The 20912-nt window shown below is 36.5% G+C and overlaps 1 protein-coding gene across 4 annotated transcripts; it reads right to left on the minus strand.

Annotated features, from left to right (window-relative positions):
* Window positions 1-721: 721 nt before the first annotated feature.
* LOC143725346 (polycomb protein SCMH1-like) lies at window positions 722-19279 on the minus strand. Of its 4 annotated transcripts, none has more exons than XM_077217879.1 (16): window positions 19182-19279; window positions 17748-17794; window positions 15865-15945; window positions 13258-13328; window positions 12916-13150; window positions 12185-12273; window positions 11745-11991; window positions 9216-9460; window positions 7283-7453; window positions 7071-7197; window positions 6771-6971; window positions 6046-6213; window positions 5820-5951; window positions 4492-4632; window positions 3981-4123; window positions 722-1919 (listed from the first exon to the last, which is right to left on the minus strand). In XM_077217879.1, exons 2-16 carry the CDS (start codon window positions 17770-17772, stop codon window positions 1797-1799), a joined length of 2199 nt encoding a protein of 732 aa, XP_077073994.1. In that variant the 5' UTR covers window positions 17773-17794; window positions 19182-19279; the 3' UTR covers window positions 722-1796. The 4 variants fall into 4 exon arrangements, with proteins under 4 accessions (XP_077073994.1, XP_077073996.1, XP_077073997.1 ...); XM_077217881.1 differs by having other exon boundaries at window positions 15865-15942; window positions 19182-19275; XM_077217882.1 differs by lacking the exon at window positions 19182-19279 and adding an exon at window positions 18403-18585 and having other exon boundaries at window positions 15865-15942.
* Window positions 19280-20912: the final 1633 nt, after the last annotated feature.

Consider the following 20912-nt stretch of genomic DNA (forward strand, 5'->3'; position numbering starts at 1 on the left):
GTTTTTTTTGATAATGTGGTAAGATTTACAGTATGTGACATCCCCTCCACTCGGCACGAATAGTGAACCCATGTCTGTCAGTGAAAACCGCCACAAGCACTTTCACTATGGCTGTGGTACTCAGAAATGGAGTAATTCTTGACAACTGTTGCTTTAATTTTGGTTTTCTATATTAGAACTTTACTGACCAAACATGACGTTCACATGGTTGAAACAAAACATTGTATATTTTATATTAAATCTCTTTAAGACTGTTTAAGAACCTAAATAGTATCATAATTGGAGACTCTGGTCTATATGCTCTTCAGCCAGAATGCTTAAAAATAGAACAAAAGAAGCAGAAAAGGGCTGTTCTGCCCCCCTGTGGTTGATAAAGGTGGTGAACCAGCATCATACATGACACTTTCCACATATACAGTACACAACACTTTCAACAAACTGTAAAAAAATTAAGTTTTTGTTCTTTTTGAACTAACAAACAGAAAAAAATCTAAGCGTAAGGTTCTAATAAAGACGCTTTTCTACTTTCCAATGGGTTAAGATATGCAATGTGTGAACTAGCTACTTTTCATGCAAAGTTCCTTTTAGGTTATGTATACAAGTGTCATAGAATTAATTTGTACAGTGTCCCACAAAATATAATATAAACATAGTATGTACTCCATAGAAACTAACCACACATCATTACTCTGAGATCTGAGGCAAAAAAGACAAAAGAAACTGAGGAACAGCTCCGTATTTTTATTTGAACTTACGGAGAATAACGCAGTCAACATATGCAGTCTACCATATTGTATAAAAAGTACAAACAAGAAAGACAATGTAAACATCAACACAATATAAAATACAGGCAGAGTGTATAATAGCGGTAAAGGTGCAGTCACACTAGATTTCCTTGCATACACATCTGAACTCATGAATGCAAGTATATACTAAGAACTCTTGCGCTTTGTTTTGAACCAACAATTGGTATAGCAAAAACACATTTAACTAACGTATCTAAATGTCACAGATTGACCTTTGGCTCAATGCAATGGAAAGAATAGAGACTTTAAAGCTGTCCTGCTTGCAGGGTTCCCGCAAAGTAGACTAGATAATATAACAATTTTAATGTTTTGTTATTTGTCATTTACAATTGATTCAAACAGATGACATAGAGAGTGTCATCATTTAATGTAGCCCATATTTGTTCTGAAGTAATTTGACATGCTCAAAAGTCTAGTGTGACCACATCTTAATTCCTAAATGTGCTGTGTATAAAGTATGGAGGTTCAGTAATGGTCTCTGAGGTGTCAGTCCGGACGGATCCCTGGCATGATGGGGGATCTAGTGTTTATCTGGAGTTAATTGAAGAAAATCAGTCTTGTATAAAAAAGCCATACAAAACACCCTAATTGATGTGTAGGGTGAAAAACTATACAATTAAATGTATGTCATAAAAATCAAGGCCTAAAAATGGCCTGTACTGTCCACTTCACTGCCTCATTCAAGTCTAAACGTGAAATGTTCCGGAACGGTATAAAAACAACCTGCGAATGTAACACGAGAACAACCATGAGGATATCCGTCATAAAAACGGTCATGACAGTGCTATAATTGATAACAGAATGTATTTAAACCAAGAGAAAGGGAGTATCAAACAAAGGGGAGGGAAAAGAGATCGGCGGAGCTCGAAAGCTTGCCGACACCTGCAACAGTACTGGGGGGCGTAAGGATCCCAGTATGCATCTTGAAATGTGCTTGGAAGGGGTAAAGGGTTGAGGACCAGAGAGAAACCCATTCAAGTGCCATTAAGGTCAACGACCCTGTTTCAGTCTGTCAATGTGGAAGGTGAGTTTAAGAGCGGGACCCAACTTCAGCCCCATGTATTTCATCATGACGTCACTGCGGAGGAGGAGGAGAGCTTTGCCATCAATTTCCTGTAACAGAAGAGTGCCACCCAGACAAGACAATGTTTAGCATTTTATTCCACAAACAATAAGACAGAATATCATTCATGAGTAAAAGGATATCGACAAATAATCAACAATAAAAATGTTACGTATTGTCAAAATGTTTTCTTGTGACACTCAGAACTTTAATTTGTTGTAAAAATTAACAAATCGATCAGCATGCTACATCAAACAACACAAGACTGCATCCCTTCAACGGATTCAATCTTTTACGATCCCTGAAATGTGTTTTGGATGGTGAAATTACTGAAACTGGAAAAAAAAGTCAGTGTGCGCAGATTTTAAGTCTCAAGCTTGAGACTGCGAGTCTTCAAATGTCTAAAAATGGCATCAGAGGAGGTAAAATCAAAAACTATACACAAGAGACAGCACTTCAAGTAATCTATTTATTCCAGGGTATCTGCAGTTTTTAAAATGATACTTAAGATATTTTAAAACCATAAAATCTAGAAATAAATAATTTATATTAAATAATTGTATTTAATTAAAAAGGCTGGGGGACACATTTAATGAGGACATGATACTGCTTACCACCAAAAGTTTAAAATACTTAAGACATGTTTTATTCAATCTAAATCCAAATTATTATATAATTTTTGAGAGCCTGATTATAAAAAAGTCTCACCATTAAAAGCCATGTCTTACAAGCCAAGCACTTCTACATATCAAACATATACAGTACAGTAGCCTTGTTTGAACCAGTTTTTAAAATTAATTTTACACTCCTATGGCCAACTTTCTTTATCAAAAAAAATCTATTGCCTTACAAATAAATAATACAATGCCTAAATAATGCAAACAAGTCACTGGACAAACATTGCCTGCGTATAAAGAATGCTATGGATAAATAAAATGGAATAGCCTCAGCACGGACAATAATGAAATTATTTTAATTAAACCATATTGTTTATGAAAATAATACGAGAAAAATAAAAGTGCTAGTTATTATTAATAATAATGCATTCATGTTTTTGAAAAATAAACAACTTAAATTTATATTACTTTTTCAAATAACATCATTGCTGTTTGAGCTGTGCGCTGAAGCGGAAGAGCTGAATGAACATCGGTAAACTGAAAGCTCTTTGTTAGAGGGTTAATTAACTCAACAAAACCATATATAATCATATATGAGAATAATCATATTTATACAACATAAACATAATATCACAACTTATATCTGCACAAAATGACGCAAATGCACAAGTTAACTTACACTAAGTTACGTGCTAGTCAGAATGTTTAACTCCTGTTGTGGATGCACTCTTCCTGTAAAAACATGCTGAAACACAGCAACTAAACCCAAAGAATAAACAACGTTTTATACAATACTGTTCTCTTTATAATGTAATGTAATATGAAAGTCCCAATCATAGTTATAAATGTCAATGTGCCAGTAAACTGTGTCCTTAACAACAAGCTAAAACACGGACAGGCAAAGAATTCAAAACATTCTTTTACACTAGTGTTCTCCTTATAATTTTATGTAACCTATATGAAAGACTTGTGCTGCACATGTGGCACTTAACTGTATTTTCCTTTTCGAAGTGACTCCAATCATATTTCAAGCTATTTAAATCCATCATGGGGAACAGTGCGCATCTGAAGTGTCTCAGCTGAAGGAAATTATACATTATTTATCGGCTTTAATATATCGACCAAATTTTCTTATCGGAAGATAAAATGAACATATATCGGCAGATACTAATGTAGTGTCTCATATATCGTGCATCCCTAATCATAAGCAATCGCTTGGCTTAAATATGTGGTATTCATTGATTGCAAACTGCTCCGAACATGCAAAAGCACAGCATTTTGACTTTGAATGTGCAGCGGTCAAATTACTTTAAAATAAATAATCGCCTTTTGAAGTTTAAGAAATCACATGAGGCTGTACAGTGATTTTTGTTTTTCGGTCCAAAAATGTAAGGCCTCTTAAAATGATAAAGACGTAATATACCACTTAAGAAATTTAGGACTTTGAATGACCTTGAATTTGATCAAACTGAATTCAAGACTTTCTTCACTTACATGTTTGCGGAAGAGGTCTGCGTGTGGTCCGAGCTGAGGGTCGATGTCTCTGATGAACTGCATGACGTCCCCCACCGTCCACAGGTTGGGGTCCGGTCCACTGGGTCGCGGGCTTTCTCTCGAGCTCACAAAGCGTTCAGAACCTGGGCAGCGGTCAGAAGACAAATAAGTGAAAAATCAAGATCTTCGGGGATTTTGAAGTCCATAATTTGTTCGTATAATTGCATTCCCGAATAAGGTTTACAGTGGGGTCCAAAAGTCTGAAACCACGACTGGATTGAAATATTAATACTTTTCTTGCTTTTGCTAACAGCAGCACTAAAGCTGCGCGAACTACACAAGTCTACGTAAACCATCCAGAAAGTCAGACTTTTTGTACAGAGGAGTCAATGTCACAAATCTGCTTGCATTTGATTAGTAACCTCGAAATAGTGCAGTAATAAAACTTTCTGGGTTCAAATTAGATTTGAAGTCCATGCAAATGATCTTCAACGGTGGCTAGTTTGTGTACCTGTTGAGCCCAGACGATGTAGTTTCCCCGGTGAGCTGCTATTCTGAGAGAGGGGACGCACTGACAAGCCATGTCTGGGAGACAAATGTGTTTTCTCCAAGAACTCCGAGCCGCCAATCCCATTCTCTATCAGGAAGGGTTCTGATCAAGCGCAAAAATGCACAAACACACACCATTTAACACTTAGAAAAGGCCATAACACATATAGAGTTTACTGAATCAATTCTCAAATCAGATTTTTTTCTCTCAAAATAAATAAAATAAGTTCAGATCTCTGAACAATTGCTTTCTTGTTCTCATCAGATTTGAACTTCTTATTGATTTAAGCAAATGGCATGTATGGCAAGTATGATTGTCTACAATTTGTAAAATTGTCAAACTCTTCAACTTCATTCTTTCATCGTGTGAGACATCACATGCAAAATGATCAATTCAATTATCAAAATCTATCAGACATGCAAGTATATTCCATAAATATCTGTCATGGAATGTTTGTAATATCTGTTAAATTGGTAAACGCCAAGCCATTTTAATGAAACCGGAAACTTACCAATCATGCAATCAAGTTTGGAATCATATACTGTATATGGAGTTTGCCCAGCACAATCACTGCCATTTTTGAACATGGGGGGAACATCACAACCCTAAACAGCAGTAGCTACAGCAGTACTGTATAAATACAGTACATTTATTTTTGTAGAAATGCGTTACATGTAAACTGAAAAATTCACAGTTGCTTGTTGTGGAAGAGCAATAGGAAGGTATGTAAGAATGTATGGTGGTGGTGGTGTTAGGACAAGACATGATAGTGTGTAAAAATGAACAAGCAACTGTAAGTTTACATGTTTACATTTAACACATTTTAACAAAAATAAATGCACTGTATAAATACATAGTAAAAATGTTCCTTTTCCTTTTGTGTACTACAGTATTGACTTTTCCCTGTAAAGTTTTACCTACTGTTGAAATCTGTATCTAAAAAGCTCAGTGTGATACACAAAACAGACATTCTTGTGTAGTATATAGAAAGCAGTCAGTGTCATGATGAAAAACTAAACATCAGTGTGGCTCACGTGATGAGAAAAAAACGTTTTATTTTGGTGGCATTTGCTAATTTATTAACAATAACTAGGTTTTGATAAATTAATAAAATGTTTTGGGTGAGTTACTACATTTTGTAGACGTGCAATAGAGTTCTGATGTTCCAGCAAACAGTTGTGACAATTGCACTTAGAGTTTAGAGAATGTTAAGACTGTTTTGGAAAATGTTCCAAAGCGATGGAGAAAAACTGCAAATGCTGTTTTAGCAGTGGAACAGTGTGAAATACCTTCTGAGGAGATACGGTGGTTTTGAGCTATTTTGTGCGGTACAGGATTGCTATGGTAAGCATCATGCTGAAGGAATCTCTTAGTGCCTCGACCAGGTCCAGAACTCAGACTTTCTGCAAAGTTTCTCCTCTCTACAACATATACAAGGCCCTCTTTTTATGTCTACACAACTGTAAGATCAAAAAGGCACAAAAGAGAGTAATGTTTGCACACATGAGCGCTGACCTGTGTATGTCCGGCTGTCATAGTGAACTCCTCCCAGAGGGACAGGCTGATTGCCGAACAATGGGTCGCAGTGCAGGTTGTGACAGAGTTTCTCCAGGAAGCGCAGCAGATACGTCACACTGTTAACTGCCGGCAGTGTTAGAGTGTGGTGCTGCTGTTCAAAGTAGGCTGTAAAAGTCAAATGGGCAAAATTCTGTGGTTATTATTAGTCTATGATCTCTTAACTAAAAACAAGAAGTAGGGCTGCAAGATTGATTTAAATAAAACTGAAATCGCTGTAAATGCTGCTCCTCAGAGAACACATCTCTGCATGTGCTCTGATTTTGGGTTGTTAATAATGTGCTTTTGGGAAAGCGACATGCGTCAACCATATTTCAAAAATTGTGACACGAAGCTTAAGTTTTACCCCAAAATAAAGCTTGATGGTTTAACATTTGAAAATGAAGAAATTAAGAACCCATAAACATTAGTACTGTAAAATAAAACATTTATTATTTTAGCTATTTTATTTAGTAACAATATAAATAATAAAATATTGTTATTATTGTCATATTCGTATATAATCACAAATTGTGCAGCAAACCAGGAGCTTCCTTTTATTGCATTTTAAATTGCAATCACAATTTTTATCAGAAAATTCACAATTAGAAATTGTCCCCCAGACATTACGCCCTAACAAGAAGTCATTTAGTTAATTTCTATTAGGTTTGTGGGTGTGTGCTTACCTGATATGTGCTCTCCTCCATGACCTGGTTTGAGGCAGGAGAAGACTATGCTCTGGTTATGTGCACAGTCAACACAGGCCTGAACACACTGCTGCAGCACAGAGGAAGCTCGGCCAGGCCCAAAGTGATCTGGCAGGGACTGGATATGCCGTGCATCCAGATGGGGACCTACTTTTCCATACTTATTCAAGTACACACATACTGAGACACAAGGAAGTTGTTAGGAAAGACAGTATGCCACAAGGACTGAAAATTTCTTTACCATGGTAAACTTTTAAATATTTAAGACACTTGCGTTACCTGTAGGAGCCTGTAGGGCGGCGCTGGGAATGGTGGCGTTGTCAAGTGGAACTGAGCTGGTGTCTGGCTCTGGAGTGCTACTGCTTGGGGAGGTGGGCATAGGATTGGGTACCAATCGGGGCTTTCTCTGTATACAAAGAAATAAGCACAGTCAGGAGAAATTTGCATAAACTGCCTTATAGTTTTCGATTCTTCAGCAGACTAAGTCGCACCTTGCTGCCAGGTTTGGGGCCTCTCTTTTTTGGAATCTTTATGGGTTCTGTTGGGTTCTGCTGCACTTTCTGGGCCCAGCTGGCTGGCAGTTTGCCTCTGGGTTTGCTGATAGGTCTACCAGGACCTCCAATCGCTCCTTCAAGCCACGCTGTCCTTTTGGCCCAGCTTAGCTAGAAGACAACATAGAATTACAACACATTCAAAGTTTTATTTAAAATATTTTGGTAGCAATTCCATACATTGAAAACTGTAATAGTGCCAACTCAATCCTTTAATCTAAGTATATTTTTACAAGTTAAAATTCACTTTATCACTGTCCCAGCACAACAGATGGAAACTAAATGGATAGTTTAATGTTAACACATTAGTGGAATTGCATCTCATTCGCATAAAGCATATTTACCAATCTTTAGCCTTTTAAACTTACAGCAAACATTGTGTTTACCCCCCATGCTGTTACTGGTGTATATGAGGATACTCGACAAAGAGGGCATTTTGGCATAATTTTGTGTGTTTTTGTCCGTTCAATTGCGAAATAGAACTCAGTGTGGCCGGTGTGCTGTCTGAAGTGGCTTTCTGTGCGCATGAGTCGTGTGTGTCTTGTCATAGACAGGAGATTCACAGACAGCGTGCCAGTACAGATTTTGAGTCTTATCACGCTTGAATGGTTTAATAGCACTTAAATGAATGATAGCATGATCATATAATGTAACGCTAGCTAAAGGATGACAGGAAAAAATGGATGCTGCGTTAATTTTGTCAAATATTTTTAAAGCGTTAAAATATTTATATATATTTTTTATTTTGACAGCCCTAATTTTAAGCCCTTTTAAATGCTTTCGTCTTTGCTTTGGTCTATTTTTATTACCATAAAAAATGTCCGATTACTCGTCAAAATAATCGTTAGTGACAGCCCCAATTGAATCTTTAATTCAAACCAATTTTTTAAAATAATTCATTCAGATTAATTACACATTTTAAATAAACTGCAGCAATTACCGAAGAAAAATTTAATTTCTGTCACTGCTACGAACTGTCCACCGGACAGAATATGAGAGAATATCAAAAGCTTTGGGAGTCAGCTGCCCATGGCAGTCCTAAATAGGGCTGTAATGTCCCAGTCGATTAGTCGATTAATTGGTCGATACGTTCTGGTTCGACTAAAATTCTGATTGGTCGAATTTTGCGCGTTCATTTCATCAGCTTTGCCGGGCTCATTTCATCAGGGGGAAAGCACTAACTGCTAATGGGGGTGTTTTCAGAGTACCCCTGTTTCACAGGTAACAGTCTGTCTTCAGAACACCCCCTTGTTTTCACTTTTTTTGGATTAGACCAATCCACTGGAGAAGAGAGACAGATAAGTAGGCTATAGAAGGTTTGATGCTGAATATTATTTATTTAATTGTGAGAGCGTTTAATAGTCAGTCTTCTTCTAACATGTCAACAACAAAGACATCGACAGTGTGGCAGCATTTTGTTAAAATTGATAACGGGAAAAAGGTCGAATGCAAAGTTTGCAAGCAACAGTTTGCCTTCCACAACTCCATGACATATCATCTAAAAGCGGTAAGCAAACTTGTCTGCGTTAGGTTGCCCTGTCTGTTTTGAGTATGCTATTATGAACATACCGGAATTAGCGTATCAGTTATGCACTTTATTTTGTTTCTGCTCTTGATGTGGTTTGTTTAATAAATATTCTTTTTTTTATTAAAGTGGACGTGCCTTTTGTGTTTATTAAGAGTAAAAGCTTTAAGTTAATAGCAGAGAATGTCTAATAAGGGGAGAACTTTCACTCGCAGTAAACTTCCGGCTTCTGATTATTATCATTATCAATAAAATCCCAGAAGATATCTAGATATATTTTTTGTCAATACCACAGACCTCTACTTTTGACTACTTTTCATATCATGATGACTCTAAATACTTTTATACCTTGCTTCCTGGTTTGGGGCCTCGTTTTTTGGGGATTTTAATAGATTCCAGTTCCTTTCCAGGCTGACTTGTCTGGGAACCAAGTGTTCCTTTCTGACCCCAGGGCCCGGATAGTTTGGTTTTCTTGCGGCCAGGCTTACGTTTCTTCTGGGGTGGGGGTCGGCCTGGCGTAGGAGGCATGCCTGTCCCCTCTATGCCACCATCTGGTAGGGCACCAAGTGAACCTAGCATCTTTGGTAACCCAACTGCAAAAAATAAAGAAAAGAAAAGATAAAAAAGATAAAATACTGATCATACTGGATAATACAACACATCGTGCAGCAACAAACAGGCAGAAGATGAAGAGAGACCGGGTTTGTGTGCAGAGCTGACCCATTTTTCTTTGAGCCATTTTAACAAAGAAACAAGTTGTGTTACACATTTTTGGTGCTGTAGCCTCTGAAGTGCTACATAGATGAAAAAAAAATGCGAGAGAGTGCACAACATGAAAAGAGGAAGGGAGAGAGATTTCAAGAAATATGATGAGAGAAAGATTCAAACATGACATGTTAAGATTCTCGACAACAAAAAAAAGCAAAACCAGATTGAAAAGTCTATAAACTTGACCCACATTAAAGATTTATCAGCCTTAAATTAAAAAAAAAAAAAAAAAAAAACACCAGAAGAATCAAATTATCAAATTCAACTAAAAGAGAGCAAACACACACACAAACACTTCAGAGCTTTACAGACCTGTTACTGAGGCCATGATTGCAGTTTGCACTCATCCAACTCAGGGAAATGAAGACTACACGACCTCACAGAACTAGGGTCTGCTCTTGATCTTGCAGTGTGTCAATTGCATCTTGTTTCTCTCAGTCAATTCACTTCCTTCCTGCCCTTTAGTTTCGATCTTCTCTCTAAAGCTTTAAAGTCTGCTCATAGTGACACGATGATCACCTTTCTAGTACTGTTAACCCTGAAAGTCATTTATACACAAAAACGGTGGAGTTTGTTTTGGCTCTATCACAGACTTATACGTTTAACATTTTCCAAGTTTCCTTCAAGCATAAAGACATTCACAAATAAAACACAATAACAACTTGCTTACCACGAATAGCTGTGAAGTTTAGTTTGTATTTAGAGGCCTGACAAGGTTTTTCCTCCTCTGCTAAACTCACTGGCCTTGCGTTGTCTCTTTAACCCTCTTCGCTCATCCCACTCAAACAGTCACACCAGCTCTTCAATGCAAGGCCAGCTATTGGGCACAGGGTTTGCAACCGTTCCAGCTGGGTGGATGCCAACCCCTTGTAAACCAAAACTCTCAAGTTCTCTTTGATTTTCTCTCAATCAGATGCCTTTATTGCTTAAAGGATTTTTTTAAATTCAGACATCATTTACTCACATTCATGTAGTTCCAAAGGAGGAGTGACGACAGTGGAAAAAGAGAGAGGACCAGACCTGGACTTAATGTTGTTGTTTTGTTTTAATTTATGCGGTAGTCATCCATGAGGGGCTGCCACTTCACTTTCAGATAGTATTTTGTGATTAAAGTTTTACGTTGAACGTTTGCCGGTTACCGCCTTGGCTACAAACATAAATGTACATAATGTAAATTGCATAAAGTTCTTTTCCAATATGTCACTGATTCAACTCACTAAAAACCACTCAAACTCCAAGGTGTCTCCAAACTCCTGTTTTTGACAGGTAAGACTGTAAAAAATGTTTTACTTTTGTAAAAACATTTTTTTTTACATTGTAAAAGAAGTCTAAACCATAATATTGTGAAATATTTTTACAATTAATATTTTTATATATTTTAAAATATAATTTATAAGACTGTAAGACTGTAAAAAATGTTTACACTTTTTCAAAAACTTTTTTTTTTACATTGTAAAAGAAGTCTAAACCATAATATTGTTAAATATTTTTACAATTAATATTTTTATATATTTTAAAATATAATTTATTTCTGTGATGGCAGAAATACAGATTACTCCACTCTTCAGTGTCACATGACATGACACCTTGACATGATCCACCAGAAATCATGCTAATATGCTTATTAGTGCTCAAGAAACATTTCTTATTATTATCAATGTTGAAACAGTTTTTGGAAAATTTTGTGATAAACTTTTCAGTATTCTTTGATTAATAGAAAGTAAAAAAAAAGACAGAATTTATTTGAAATATAATATGTACAATGTAAAAAGTTTTACAGTGACTTTTACAGTGACCATTTTAATGCATCCTTGCTAAATAAAAGTATTACATTTTTTTATATTAGAAAAAAAACCCCAAAAGGTTTCGAATGGTAGTGTAAATTGCATAAATGTGCTTTTCCATTATATCACTAATTCAATCTCTAAAACCCCTCTAAAACAATAGGTAATACTCTCACAGTTGTGAGAGTGTATTTAGCACTGGCCTCTTTCAATGAGGTCTTTTGTTCCTCAATATCATCTTAATTCCATCCTTCTCTGTGCATGAACGCAAATGCAAACACTTGTCAGAATACTAGAGTCTGAATTCATACTGAGTGACCCATACCTTTAGTGCCTGGCGGCTGCAGGTTGTCTCCAGTGAGCGTGCACCAGTTGACGGGGAAGATGTCTCTGGAATCGTAGCGGCAGTAGTAATCAAAAGCGCCCCGCCAGCCATCAAAGGTGACCAGCACTTCCACACCCCGCAGCGCGCCCACTGTGGCAGGACAGATGAAGTGAGGATTCTTCCTGTCCACCGCCTCCAGCTTCATCCCCACCTCAAAACAGTTCTGCTCTGGGGCAGGTGGCTCTTGCTGGAGGGCCAAAGAGATGCAGGGAAATATGAGTGAAAGAGAAACATTTCAGATAAAAAATGTGAAAGGAAAACGTATTTGTTTTGCTTCTTTTAGCATCAAATAACCAGAACAATTCAAAATAATATCTGAGCAAAAAAAATGAACTTGACTTTGAATCTATTGTGTGTGTTTGTATGTTTGCAACAGATACCTTGTGAAAGATTCGGGCTGGGGCCATTTCTGCTCCATTGAGTGTTTTTAATAAGAACATGGGCCATGATGATGCGTTCAGACGAAACCCTAGAGAACAAAGAACATTTAGAGTCAAACATCACTCCAAATTTGTCAAAAGACATTTTTATGAAGGCAAGGAAGTTGCTGACTACTTGTGTTGCAAGACAAGACAGAACTTTGACAGTCTTATTGTGCTCCGTTTAATTTTCTCTTTGGCATTATTAAAATCATATAAAGTATTGTGCTTTAGCTAAACTCAAAAGATGGTGCTAATGGGGTGAAATTACTTATCTTCACTTGAATGATTTTTAAAAAAAATCTATCCGCTTGTTACTTCTGACGTCACACGTCACCGTTTCCGGGTCCAAGCGCTCTATCAGAAACCACAAGTAAACGGTGTGCTGTAATACTACAGTAAAGTCATGATCCTAACCTTTTTCTCCATACCAAAATATCCATTGTCCAAACAGTGATGCATCTTTTCAGAATCATTAAAATATTGTCCATAGACTGTAGTGTACATTGTGAGTTTAAAGAGCTATACATAAATATTGCTCATAAATAGACATTGTGATAGTATTCTCACTTGAAATGGAGTGGAGGTTTGGACCCGGACACAGTATTTGTTACATCTTAATGACGTAGTCTTAACAAGCAGATTTCACTGTGAATAGAATCAAGGTTTTAAATTTGTGAGATTCTAGAGACCTAGTGGCGGCTGCAGCATGCCTCCGTTTTTCTCGCAATTGCCAATGGGCTGGATTTCTGCAGAGTCCACCAAGCGCCAGAAATCATTCTTGTTGTCGCTACCGTCCAGTCGCAGGCGGAGGCGAGAACCCGTCAGGCCCACCACTGTAGCAATGCAGGTCGATGTAGTGTTTCTAGGATCCTGAGCTTCCAGCTTCATGCCAGCCTTAAACTCATTCACTGGAGGGGTCGTGCTCTGAGAATAAGGGTCATCTTTTTATCTTAATGTGGTAGTATGACAATTAAAATTGGTCCATAATAATGAAGTGTTCCACAGTTGCATGTGTGCATGAAAAGACTCACTTGTCTGAAGCAGTGGGGAGGAGCAGCGACTGCTCCTGTCTCTTTCAGGTACTTCTCCCAACTGAAATGCCCTTAAAAATAGAGGTAAACATGTCAGCATCAAACAACTCTTAGGCTACGTTCACACTGCGAGTCTTAGTGCTCAATTCCAATTTACTGCTCAGATCTGATTTTTTTTTTTTACCATTCACATTTTTAAATGTGGCCAATATCAGATTCTAGTGTGAATAGATCCTGGTCCTGAGGTGACCTGCATGCACAAAAGAATGACAAAAAAGATGTAACGCAGCAAGCTGTCATACGCAAGTAAACAAAGGACATTACAGTAAGCGATTTCACGTCTATTTATTGTGTGATCTGCCGTGGAAGCCAGCAAAGTTATGCGCAGGCAATATAAAAAACAAAGCGAGGATGCGAAAAAAAGAGCATAGTTTTTTAACATTTATGATACGAGCCCTCATGTTTTGTTTGTAGAGCTGTCATTGTAATACTTATGAGTACTGACACATCACCATCCTTCCTGTTGTGATGAATCTAGAGTGGTGTAAAAGTCGCATGAATTCCAATATGACTGTTCATACTGAGGTCACATTGCAAAACATCTGACCTGTCTCGGATTTAGGACCACATATGGAAGTGGCCGAAATCGGAATTGAAAAGGTCAGATTCCATGTGGTTTATGCTGTTCACACTAAAAAAAAAAATAGTTATAATCTGAGCAATAAATCTGAATTGAGCACTAAGGCATTGCATTGTGAATGAGACCATAGGCTTTTGTCTTTAGTGTCTACCATCCCATTCCATGACTACCAACATAATTGTTTACAGTGAGATATAATCTAAACCTGAATGATTAATGATTATGATATGATTACGAATTTGTCATTGTACTGTTTTGTTGTTGCGTTTTTCATTAAGAATAATAGGCTAATGAACTCATCATTCAATCAATCCGCTCCTGAATTGGCACTAGTTTCAAAAGCGAAACTAAAATGCGCACGGGCGTGGAGCGAGCAGAACAGAGTTCTATTGGAATGAACTGAAAACGCTCCCTCTGCTCCGCACCATTAAGCCTTGTTTATACTTTCGCCTGGTTCGCCGCGCGAGCATCTACTGCCTGAGCACAAACCCCCCAAACGGAAGAGGCATTTATACGCGATGCGCTCGCTGTTGTAGTATTCTTTGAAACGGCTTTAAATTAGCGATTTAAAAGCCTCCGCAGGTGATATCGGTATTACCGGTGTTGTCCTACGTCGATTAACCGGTGGGAAAATATCCTCACGTCACATCCCTAATCCGTACATTATGTCTTAAAGTGACACCAGCCTAATATACCTGCTGATGTCTGTATTTTTAATGTTCAATCAAACAAAAAAAGACACAAAAAGATGCACTCAATGCTCTTGACTGAATCACAAAAAATATAACAAAAAAAAATCACTCAATGCTCTTGACTGAATAACTTTTGTAACTTTAATAAGGATTCATCCATATTTCATTCATAGAGTAAAGACTATGAAAGGGATAATTAACGACAGGCCGTTGAATTATTTAAAAAATAATGCACACCCGAGGTGGTAATGCGGTCGATCACGACACGAAGCGGAGTGGCCATTACACCTCGGGTGTGCATTATTTTTCGGCCTGAAGTCAATTATTCCGCTTATACTACAGTTAACACACATTGAAACATTGTTCAGATGATGCATTTTAAGACGTTTGTCAAGTTTTTGTCATTAAAACGCTCTTGTATGTATGACTAATTTCTTACGCATCTTATCCCATGTCTATTTATTTATTTGTTATAGGCCTATTAATAGGCTAATAACAAAAACCCTTGCAGCAGGACTATCTATTTATGTATATTCAGTTTAATTTTCTATTGATTATAGTTAGGACTATATACTTTATTTGTTAAAATTAAACTGCACGTTTCCATTGATTGTGAAGTTACACATTGAAAATGGCAGATCAAGCGCATGGGGCTGCATGTTAGCAGGGGTTTTTTTTCCTGGTGATCTTTGGCTTGGTTATTGTTTGTACTATTGTTTCCTGAGAGGATCAAGCTCCATTTCTTTCTTTCTTTAGCGGATGCTGCCCAGTAGCTTCTCAGGCTTGTTTCACACTTGTGCCCTGTGACAGACATGATCTATCAAAATTGTCTGTCATTTTTTTCTTGTTATGAATTGTATCCTATTTTCGTTACTACAGTTAAATACGCAAAGTGATATGGAATGGTTATGCGGTCAAGACCTGCCTTGAACTACTTTAGCCGTGCGTTTCCCTGAAAATAATTGCACACCTTAGAACGTTCTCAACCAATCAGAATTAAGCATTCAACAGCCCTGTAGTATAAGATTATTCAATTTCTGAACCTAATCTACTAATCTTAACTACTGTTAGATCTAACTGAAAAACCTGAAAAGCACTATTTATTTAATTTGTATCTTTGTTAAATTGTTTATTTGTGCTATTGCTTGTAGTTTGATTATTTGTTCTTATTTTATTTTTAGACTGTTTACTTGTCTTAAATAGTGTTTGATATTCATATTATATTTATGTAAATTTGATTTAATTTGCATTGCATTCCATGTAAAAAGTTGGTACCTTGGTACTGTGATGGCACACGAGAGGGACGGCCACTGCGAGCATGCTTGATCCGTCTGCCATCTTTCCACTCAATAGCTACTGCGAGAGGAAAACACTTCAAAATCAGAAATAACCACATTTTTTATTTAGCCTGATAAGTCAGAATATCTCCCCTGATAACAGTTATAACTTTCATTATCGAAATTATGACAAAATGTAAATCTTGGCAAGTATCTTCATAAACAGTCTGTTATGTCTAAAACGAACTTAATTGATTGAAAATCATACGTGTCAATTCATTATATCAGCGAATTAGGTCAAAAGGAAAGAAAAAGGGAAAAAAAGGAAAGAAACTTAGAGTACATTTTCACTGCTCTTGACTGAGCATTTTTTTTTTACTTTAATAAGGAGGATTAATCTATATTTAATTTATACAGTGAAGACTTTGAAGTGTTATTTTACATTTGATTACTTTATTCAATTTCTGCAGTATTTCTTACCTACTTGAAAAAACACTGACAAAGCACTGTTTATTTAATTTGTATCTTATATTTATATAATATATTGTATATATAATTTGATTATATTTTATTTATTTGTGATACTGCTTGTAATTTGTTTATTTGTTTTTATTTGATCACTGACTGTATACAAGTTTACATGGCTCAAGAACATAGAAAACAACTATTTTTATTTAGATAAATTATGGTTTTATAAATAATAGAAAAAATCCTGCATCTAAAGCCTAGTTCACACTACATGATTTTAAGCCCGATTTAAGCACGATTTGCAAATTGTTGAGCTCGCCGACAGGTCAGGGTGTTATTGCGTGCAAATCGCGGGGGATTAGCGGCCGATGAACGCTCGCAAATCTGCCAAAAACGCATCAAAGACCCTCGCAGACGCGTCGCCGAGCCTAGAAAAATATCTAGCATGCTAGATATCCAGAGCTGTCGCACGACTCAATCTCATTGATGTCATGAGCAACAGCCAATCACAGCAAGGCATGAGTTGAGGGCACCGTGTAAATATGTGATTTTTGCTGTCAGCTAAACGTAAACATACAGCTACATCTCCGATATAAACATGCTTTACTCACCTCCAACTCTCTCTGTAGCACAGACCTGCTCTTCGTGTATGCAAATCCACTCTTTCGCCCATACTCTCTTATTTTTTCAAGTTTTTTCTCAGAGCAAATGATCGCGCAAACAGTTTGCAGCACTAGTTTCTGTCTGACGTCCATATTCGCGTGTTGTGTTGTTCTTCGCTGTGTATTGGCGCGCGTGCTGTTTCGCGTCAAGATAGACATTAGACAGATAGATTTGTAGACGAGATAGAATCGTTGGTCGACAGAGTTGTTGTCAACTCGTGTAGTGCGTTACCTCCTGTTGCGGATCAATCACGCTGTTTCGTGTGAACAGCTCAAAAACTTGAACACTCCTGATTTCAGAGAGCAAGTCATGTAGTGTGAACCGCACAGTTCAGCCTGACGTTTTAAAATCATGTAGTGTGAACTAGGCTTTATGTGCCCCACATCTTACATTAATCATGTGTTTATATGTCTTGCAGTGTTGTATGAATTGCGTTCATTTAAATATCACCAAAGTAAAATTTTCAAACTGGCTGACATAAGGTTTTGTGAAGTATCATTTATATTGAGTTTATATTAATGTGTCAGTGACAATCTGAAATAAAGTATAATGTGATATTGTACATTTATTTATAAACTACTATTTATTTGGTTATATATGTATTAAACAATTATGCATTTATTTACATTTGTTTAAAAAAAATGATCATTTAATTTAAATGTCAATATTTTCTATTCAAAAATAATGCTGCGAAATATTCATTTACTAATAAACAAAAATATTAACGTACTAAACAAATAAGAGTCTCACCTTTCTGTGGTACAGGTTTCTTCATGATCCAGCTTTTCCCGACCTCTCTGCGAAACATAAACACAAAACTGAGATTTTAAACCTGTTTTCTTACATTAATGTCTGTTGTGTGTGGTTCGATGTGGCATTTCTGTCTGTCTCTCAGGCAGTGAATTGTTGTCCTGGTCAGCTGTCACTGGTCTCTCATTCTCAAAATGCTGAACACTGCCAACCAGCTATATTCCCATAAGGACAATATTATGGACATGGATAAGACAACCAGCTAAAAGGACATTTTTCTTACACAGATTGACCCCTTTAACATTTTTCTTTCTGGACTGACGCAAAGGGTCGTTGAGTCAGGCTTAAGTTAACAACCAGCAATGAATGACCTAAAAGGTCAAAGTGAAGTAGTAAACATTTTTGGGCAGTGCTGTTAGAGAAATGAACCCTTCATATTCAAATGAATAATAACATAATAACAACAACAAGATAATAATAGTATAAACGATAAGATCCCGTTAAACCATCATTTTTTAGGCCGTCAAAAAATTCAGTCAATACTAAGTTAGTTATTTTGCTCGCGGGCATCTGATAATATCTGTGTTCGTACACCACTCCTTCAAGTATAAATGCATATTTAATCAATAAAAACTAACTGTATGCGTACAGATACCTCAAAAGATGGCTCCTTGTCTCACAGTTTTCCAGTTCTCTGTTCAAATGCAGAGCGCCTTTGAGCGCCAAACACACAGTCCCTCCCTCTCCATAAATGACAGCGCGCAGTAGTGGCAGGGATTTGATTCATCCCAATGACTCGAGTCTTTTGAATCAGTTCATTAAAAAAGATTCATTCTTGCTACGAAGGGCATGAGAGGAGAAAATTTAATGAGTCGATCCATGGAAATGGATAATGAATCGTTCACTTAAAAGATTCGTTCACGAACCAAGCACCACTACAGCCTCATTTCACTGGGACGCTACACTCCTCCAGCTCGACAACTCGAACAAAAGCTTATTCTGTATTTTTCTGTACATTTAAAATCATGCCAAACTCTCAAGGGATGATTTATGTGCATTTAACGCTATAAAACAATAGACTTTTAAGAACACAGCATACAAAACACCACACTCAACAACAAATATGCTGCTATGCTACGTAACGCATAGCATCACCGCATGTTTCGTATTGCATTTCTCAATTGCATATTTCTTAACGCTATTCTGACCTCGATCCTAGGAAACGAACAGCAAAATATACTTATTTGGGTCTTTGTTTTTGTAAGGCAACACATCCAATGCATATACAACAAGCATTAGCTAAATGCTAACCTCTAGCAACTCTCTTGAGTCACTTTTTGTGTTTTCCCTTTACATTTTTCCGAAACTAAAGTTATAAAGTGATTTAATAACTGCTACGCAATTATTACGGACAATAGGAAGGGGACTGTTTACCTTGCGCGGAAAGGTTTTTGTGTGATTTCTCAAGTGTGAGGGTTAGTGTTTATCCGCCATGTTTTTAGTGCGCGTGTAGTCTTGTGTGTGTCAGTAGCAGCGCGTGGAGAGGGGAGGGGCTGCACGCGACTGCACGGGACGATTAGACTCATATCAAAATGGGTCAAGAAGGCAATGCTAGTTATCAATAATGTGTATGTTTTTTCACCAAAATTTTTGGAATAAAAACTTATCACGTTTTTTTCGTTTCATGTGTCCGTCTGACCAGGTCACTTATGATTTTACATAAAAAAACTTAATCTTTATTTATTTTTCATCTCACATTTTCCCTATTTATTTACTTACATTTCATTCATTGTTCTTTTATTTATTGCAACGTTCTATAGACCCTTTTCACATTTCCTGGTTTCTCAGAAGCGGATGTCGTCATAGTTGGGTAAACTTTTATAGCGTTTATTGAAAGAATACATTAAATATCATGTTGTGTTCCCATTTGCTCAAATAGCAAAAGAAAAACTCCACAATAGTATCACAACTTTCAAAAAAGAGAGAGATTAATTACAGCAGTCAGAAGAGAGAAAGATGTCAATTTTATTGTCACTCCCACAGCCGCTGTATTAGCACCCTCACAGCATTAACCTCACTAACTTTTTTTTTGTAATTTGATGCAAAGGTATACTGTATAGTGTTATATGTACTAGTATATATATAGTGTAATTGTACATAAAAAACAGCCTTATTGTCAGCCTTATTATGTCATGACCGTTAAAACGTCACAGTCTGCGAAAAAGATCCATTACGTATTTAATTAAGTCCCTCCACAATATGTGTGCAACAGAGTGCTTGTAAAAAAAAAACTTCCTGAAGGCCTTCTTGGCCTTCACATCACGTCGCTTTCAATGTTATGAGATGAAGACAACAGATTTGTTTGTATTTGAATCACTTTTTTTGGTTTATGTATGAAGAAGAATGCAGGATTGTGAACATTTTCCTTTGTCTTGGAGGTCACATTTTATTTTATTGTTCATTTTATTGTTAATGGTTTCCAGACCAAAGTGTTTAATGTTAAACTGAAAATTAATTTGCCAACATTTAATATTATATGATTACAAATACAACTGATGATCTAAGTAAAGTGTAAAAAATAATATATATACATGTTCCTAAAATTACGACTGCCTCACAGTTGTTGAGTCATTTACAATATTTATGCCTCTGTACCAGAGTTTTTTCAAAGGGTATTTAGATACCAAGGAGATGTGATATTTACTATGAGACATGTGAAGAAACAGAATAATCAAAATAATAACAATGTAGTTATATATAGTAGAAACTTGTGAAAAATATGCGTAAGTCTGTGTTTGATGTATGTTAACAATACCGTAAACATCACCTAAAACATGCCTACTTTTGGCATATACAATTACTATATGACATTAATACTAAAATGTATGAATAATTAAGCATTAATAATTTAATATAGCCTATTAAACATTGATTTTATATACAATCAATTAATTATATATATATACATTATTTTTATATGTAATCAATATAAATAATATATGTATTCTATTAATACATATTACTAATACATATTACTAATAAAAAAACGTTTTTGTAATAGAACAATTTTGCATAAAACAAAACATACTTTCAAAACAAAGACAGGCAAATCTTTATTGAGCAAGCAGCGGTTGTACTTGTAGGCGAGGTCGCACAGCTGTGGAC

Source organism: Siphateles boraxobius, unplaced genomic scaffold, assembly GCF_051911475.1.
Source record: "Siphateles boraxobius isolate OS27281-9 unplaced genomic scaffold, OSU_SipBor_1 12, whole genome shotgun sequence".
Lineage (NCBI taxonomy): Eukaryota > Metazoa > Chordata > Actinopteri > Cypriniformes > Leuciscidae > Siphateles > Siphateles boraxobius.

Bases quoted from the DNA above. Each gene is read 5' to 3' on its own strand.
- LOC143725346 (XM_077217879.1), bottom strand. From the start codon at position 17,772: ATGAAGAAACCTGTACCACAGAAAG. The intron at 13,329-15,864 runs GTACCAACTTTT...TCTATTTTTAAG, and splicing joins TGTGCCATCACAGTACCAAG to GGCATTTCAGTTGGGAGAAG. The intron at 7,198-7,282 runs GTGCGACTTAGT...CTTTGTATACAG, and splicing joins GCCCCAAACCTGGCAGCAAG to AGAAAGCCCCGATTGGTACC.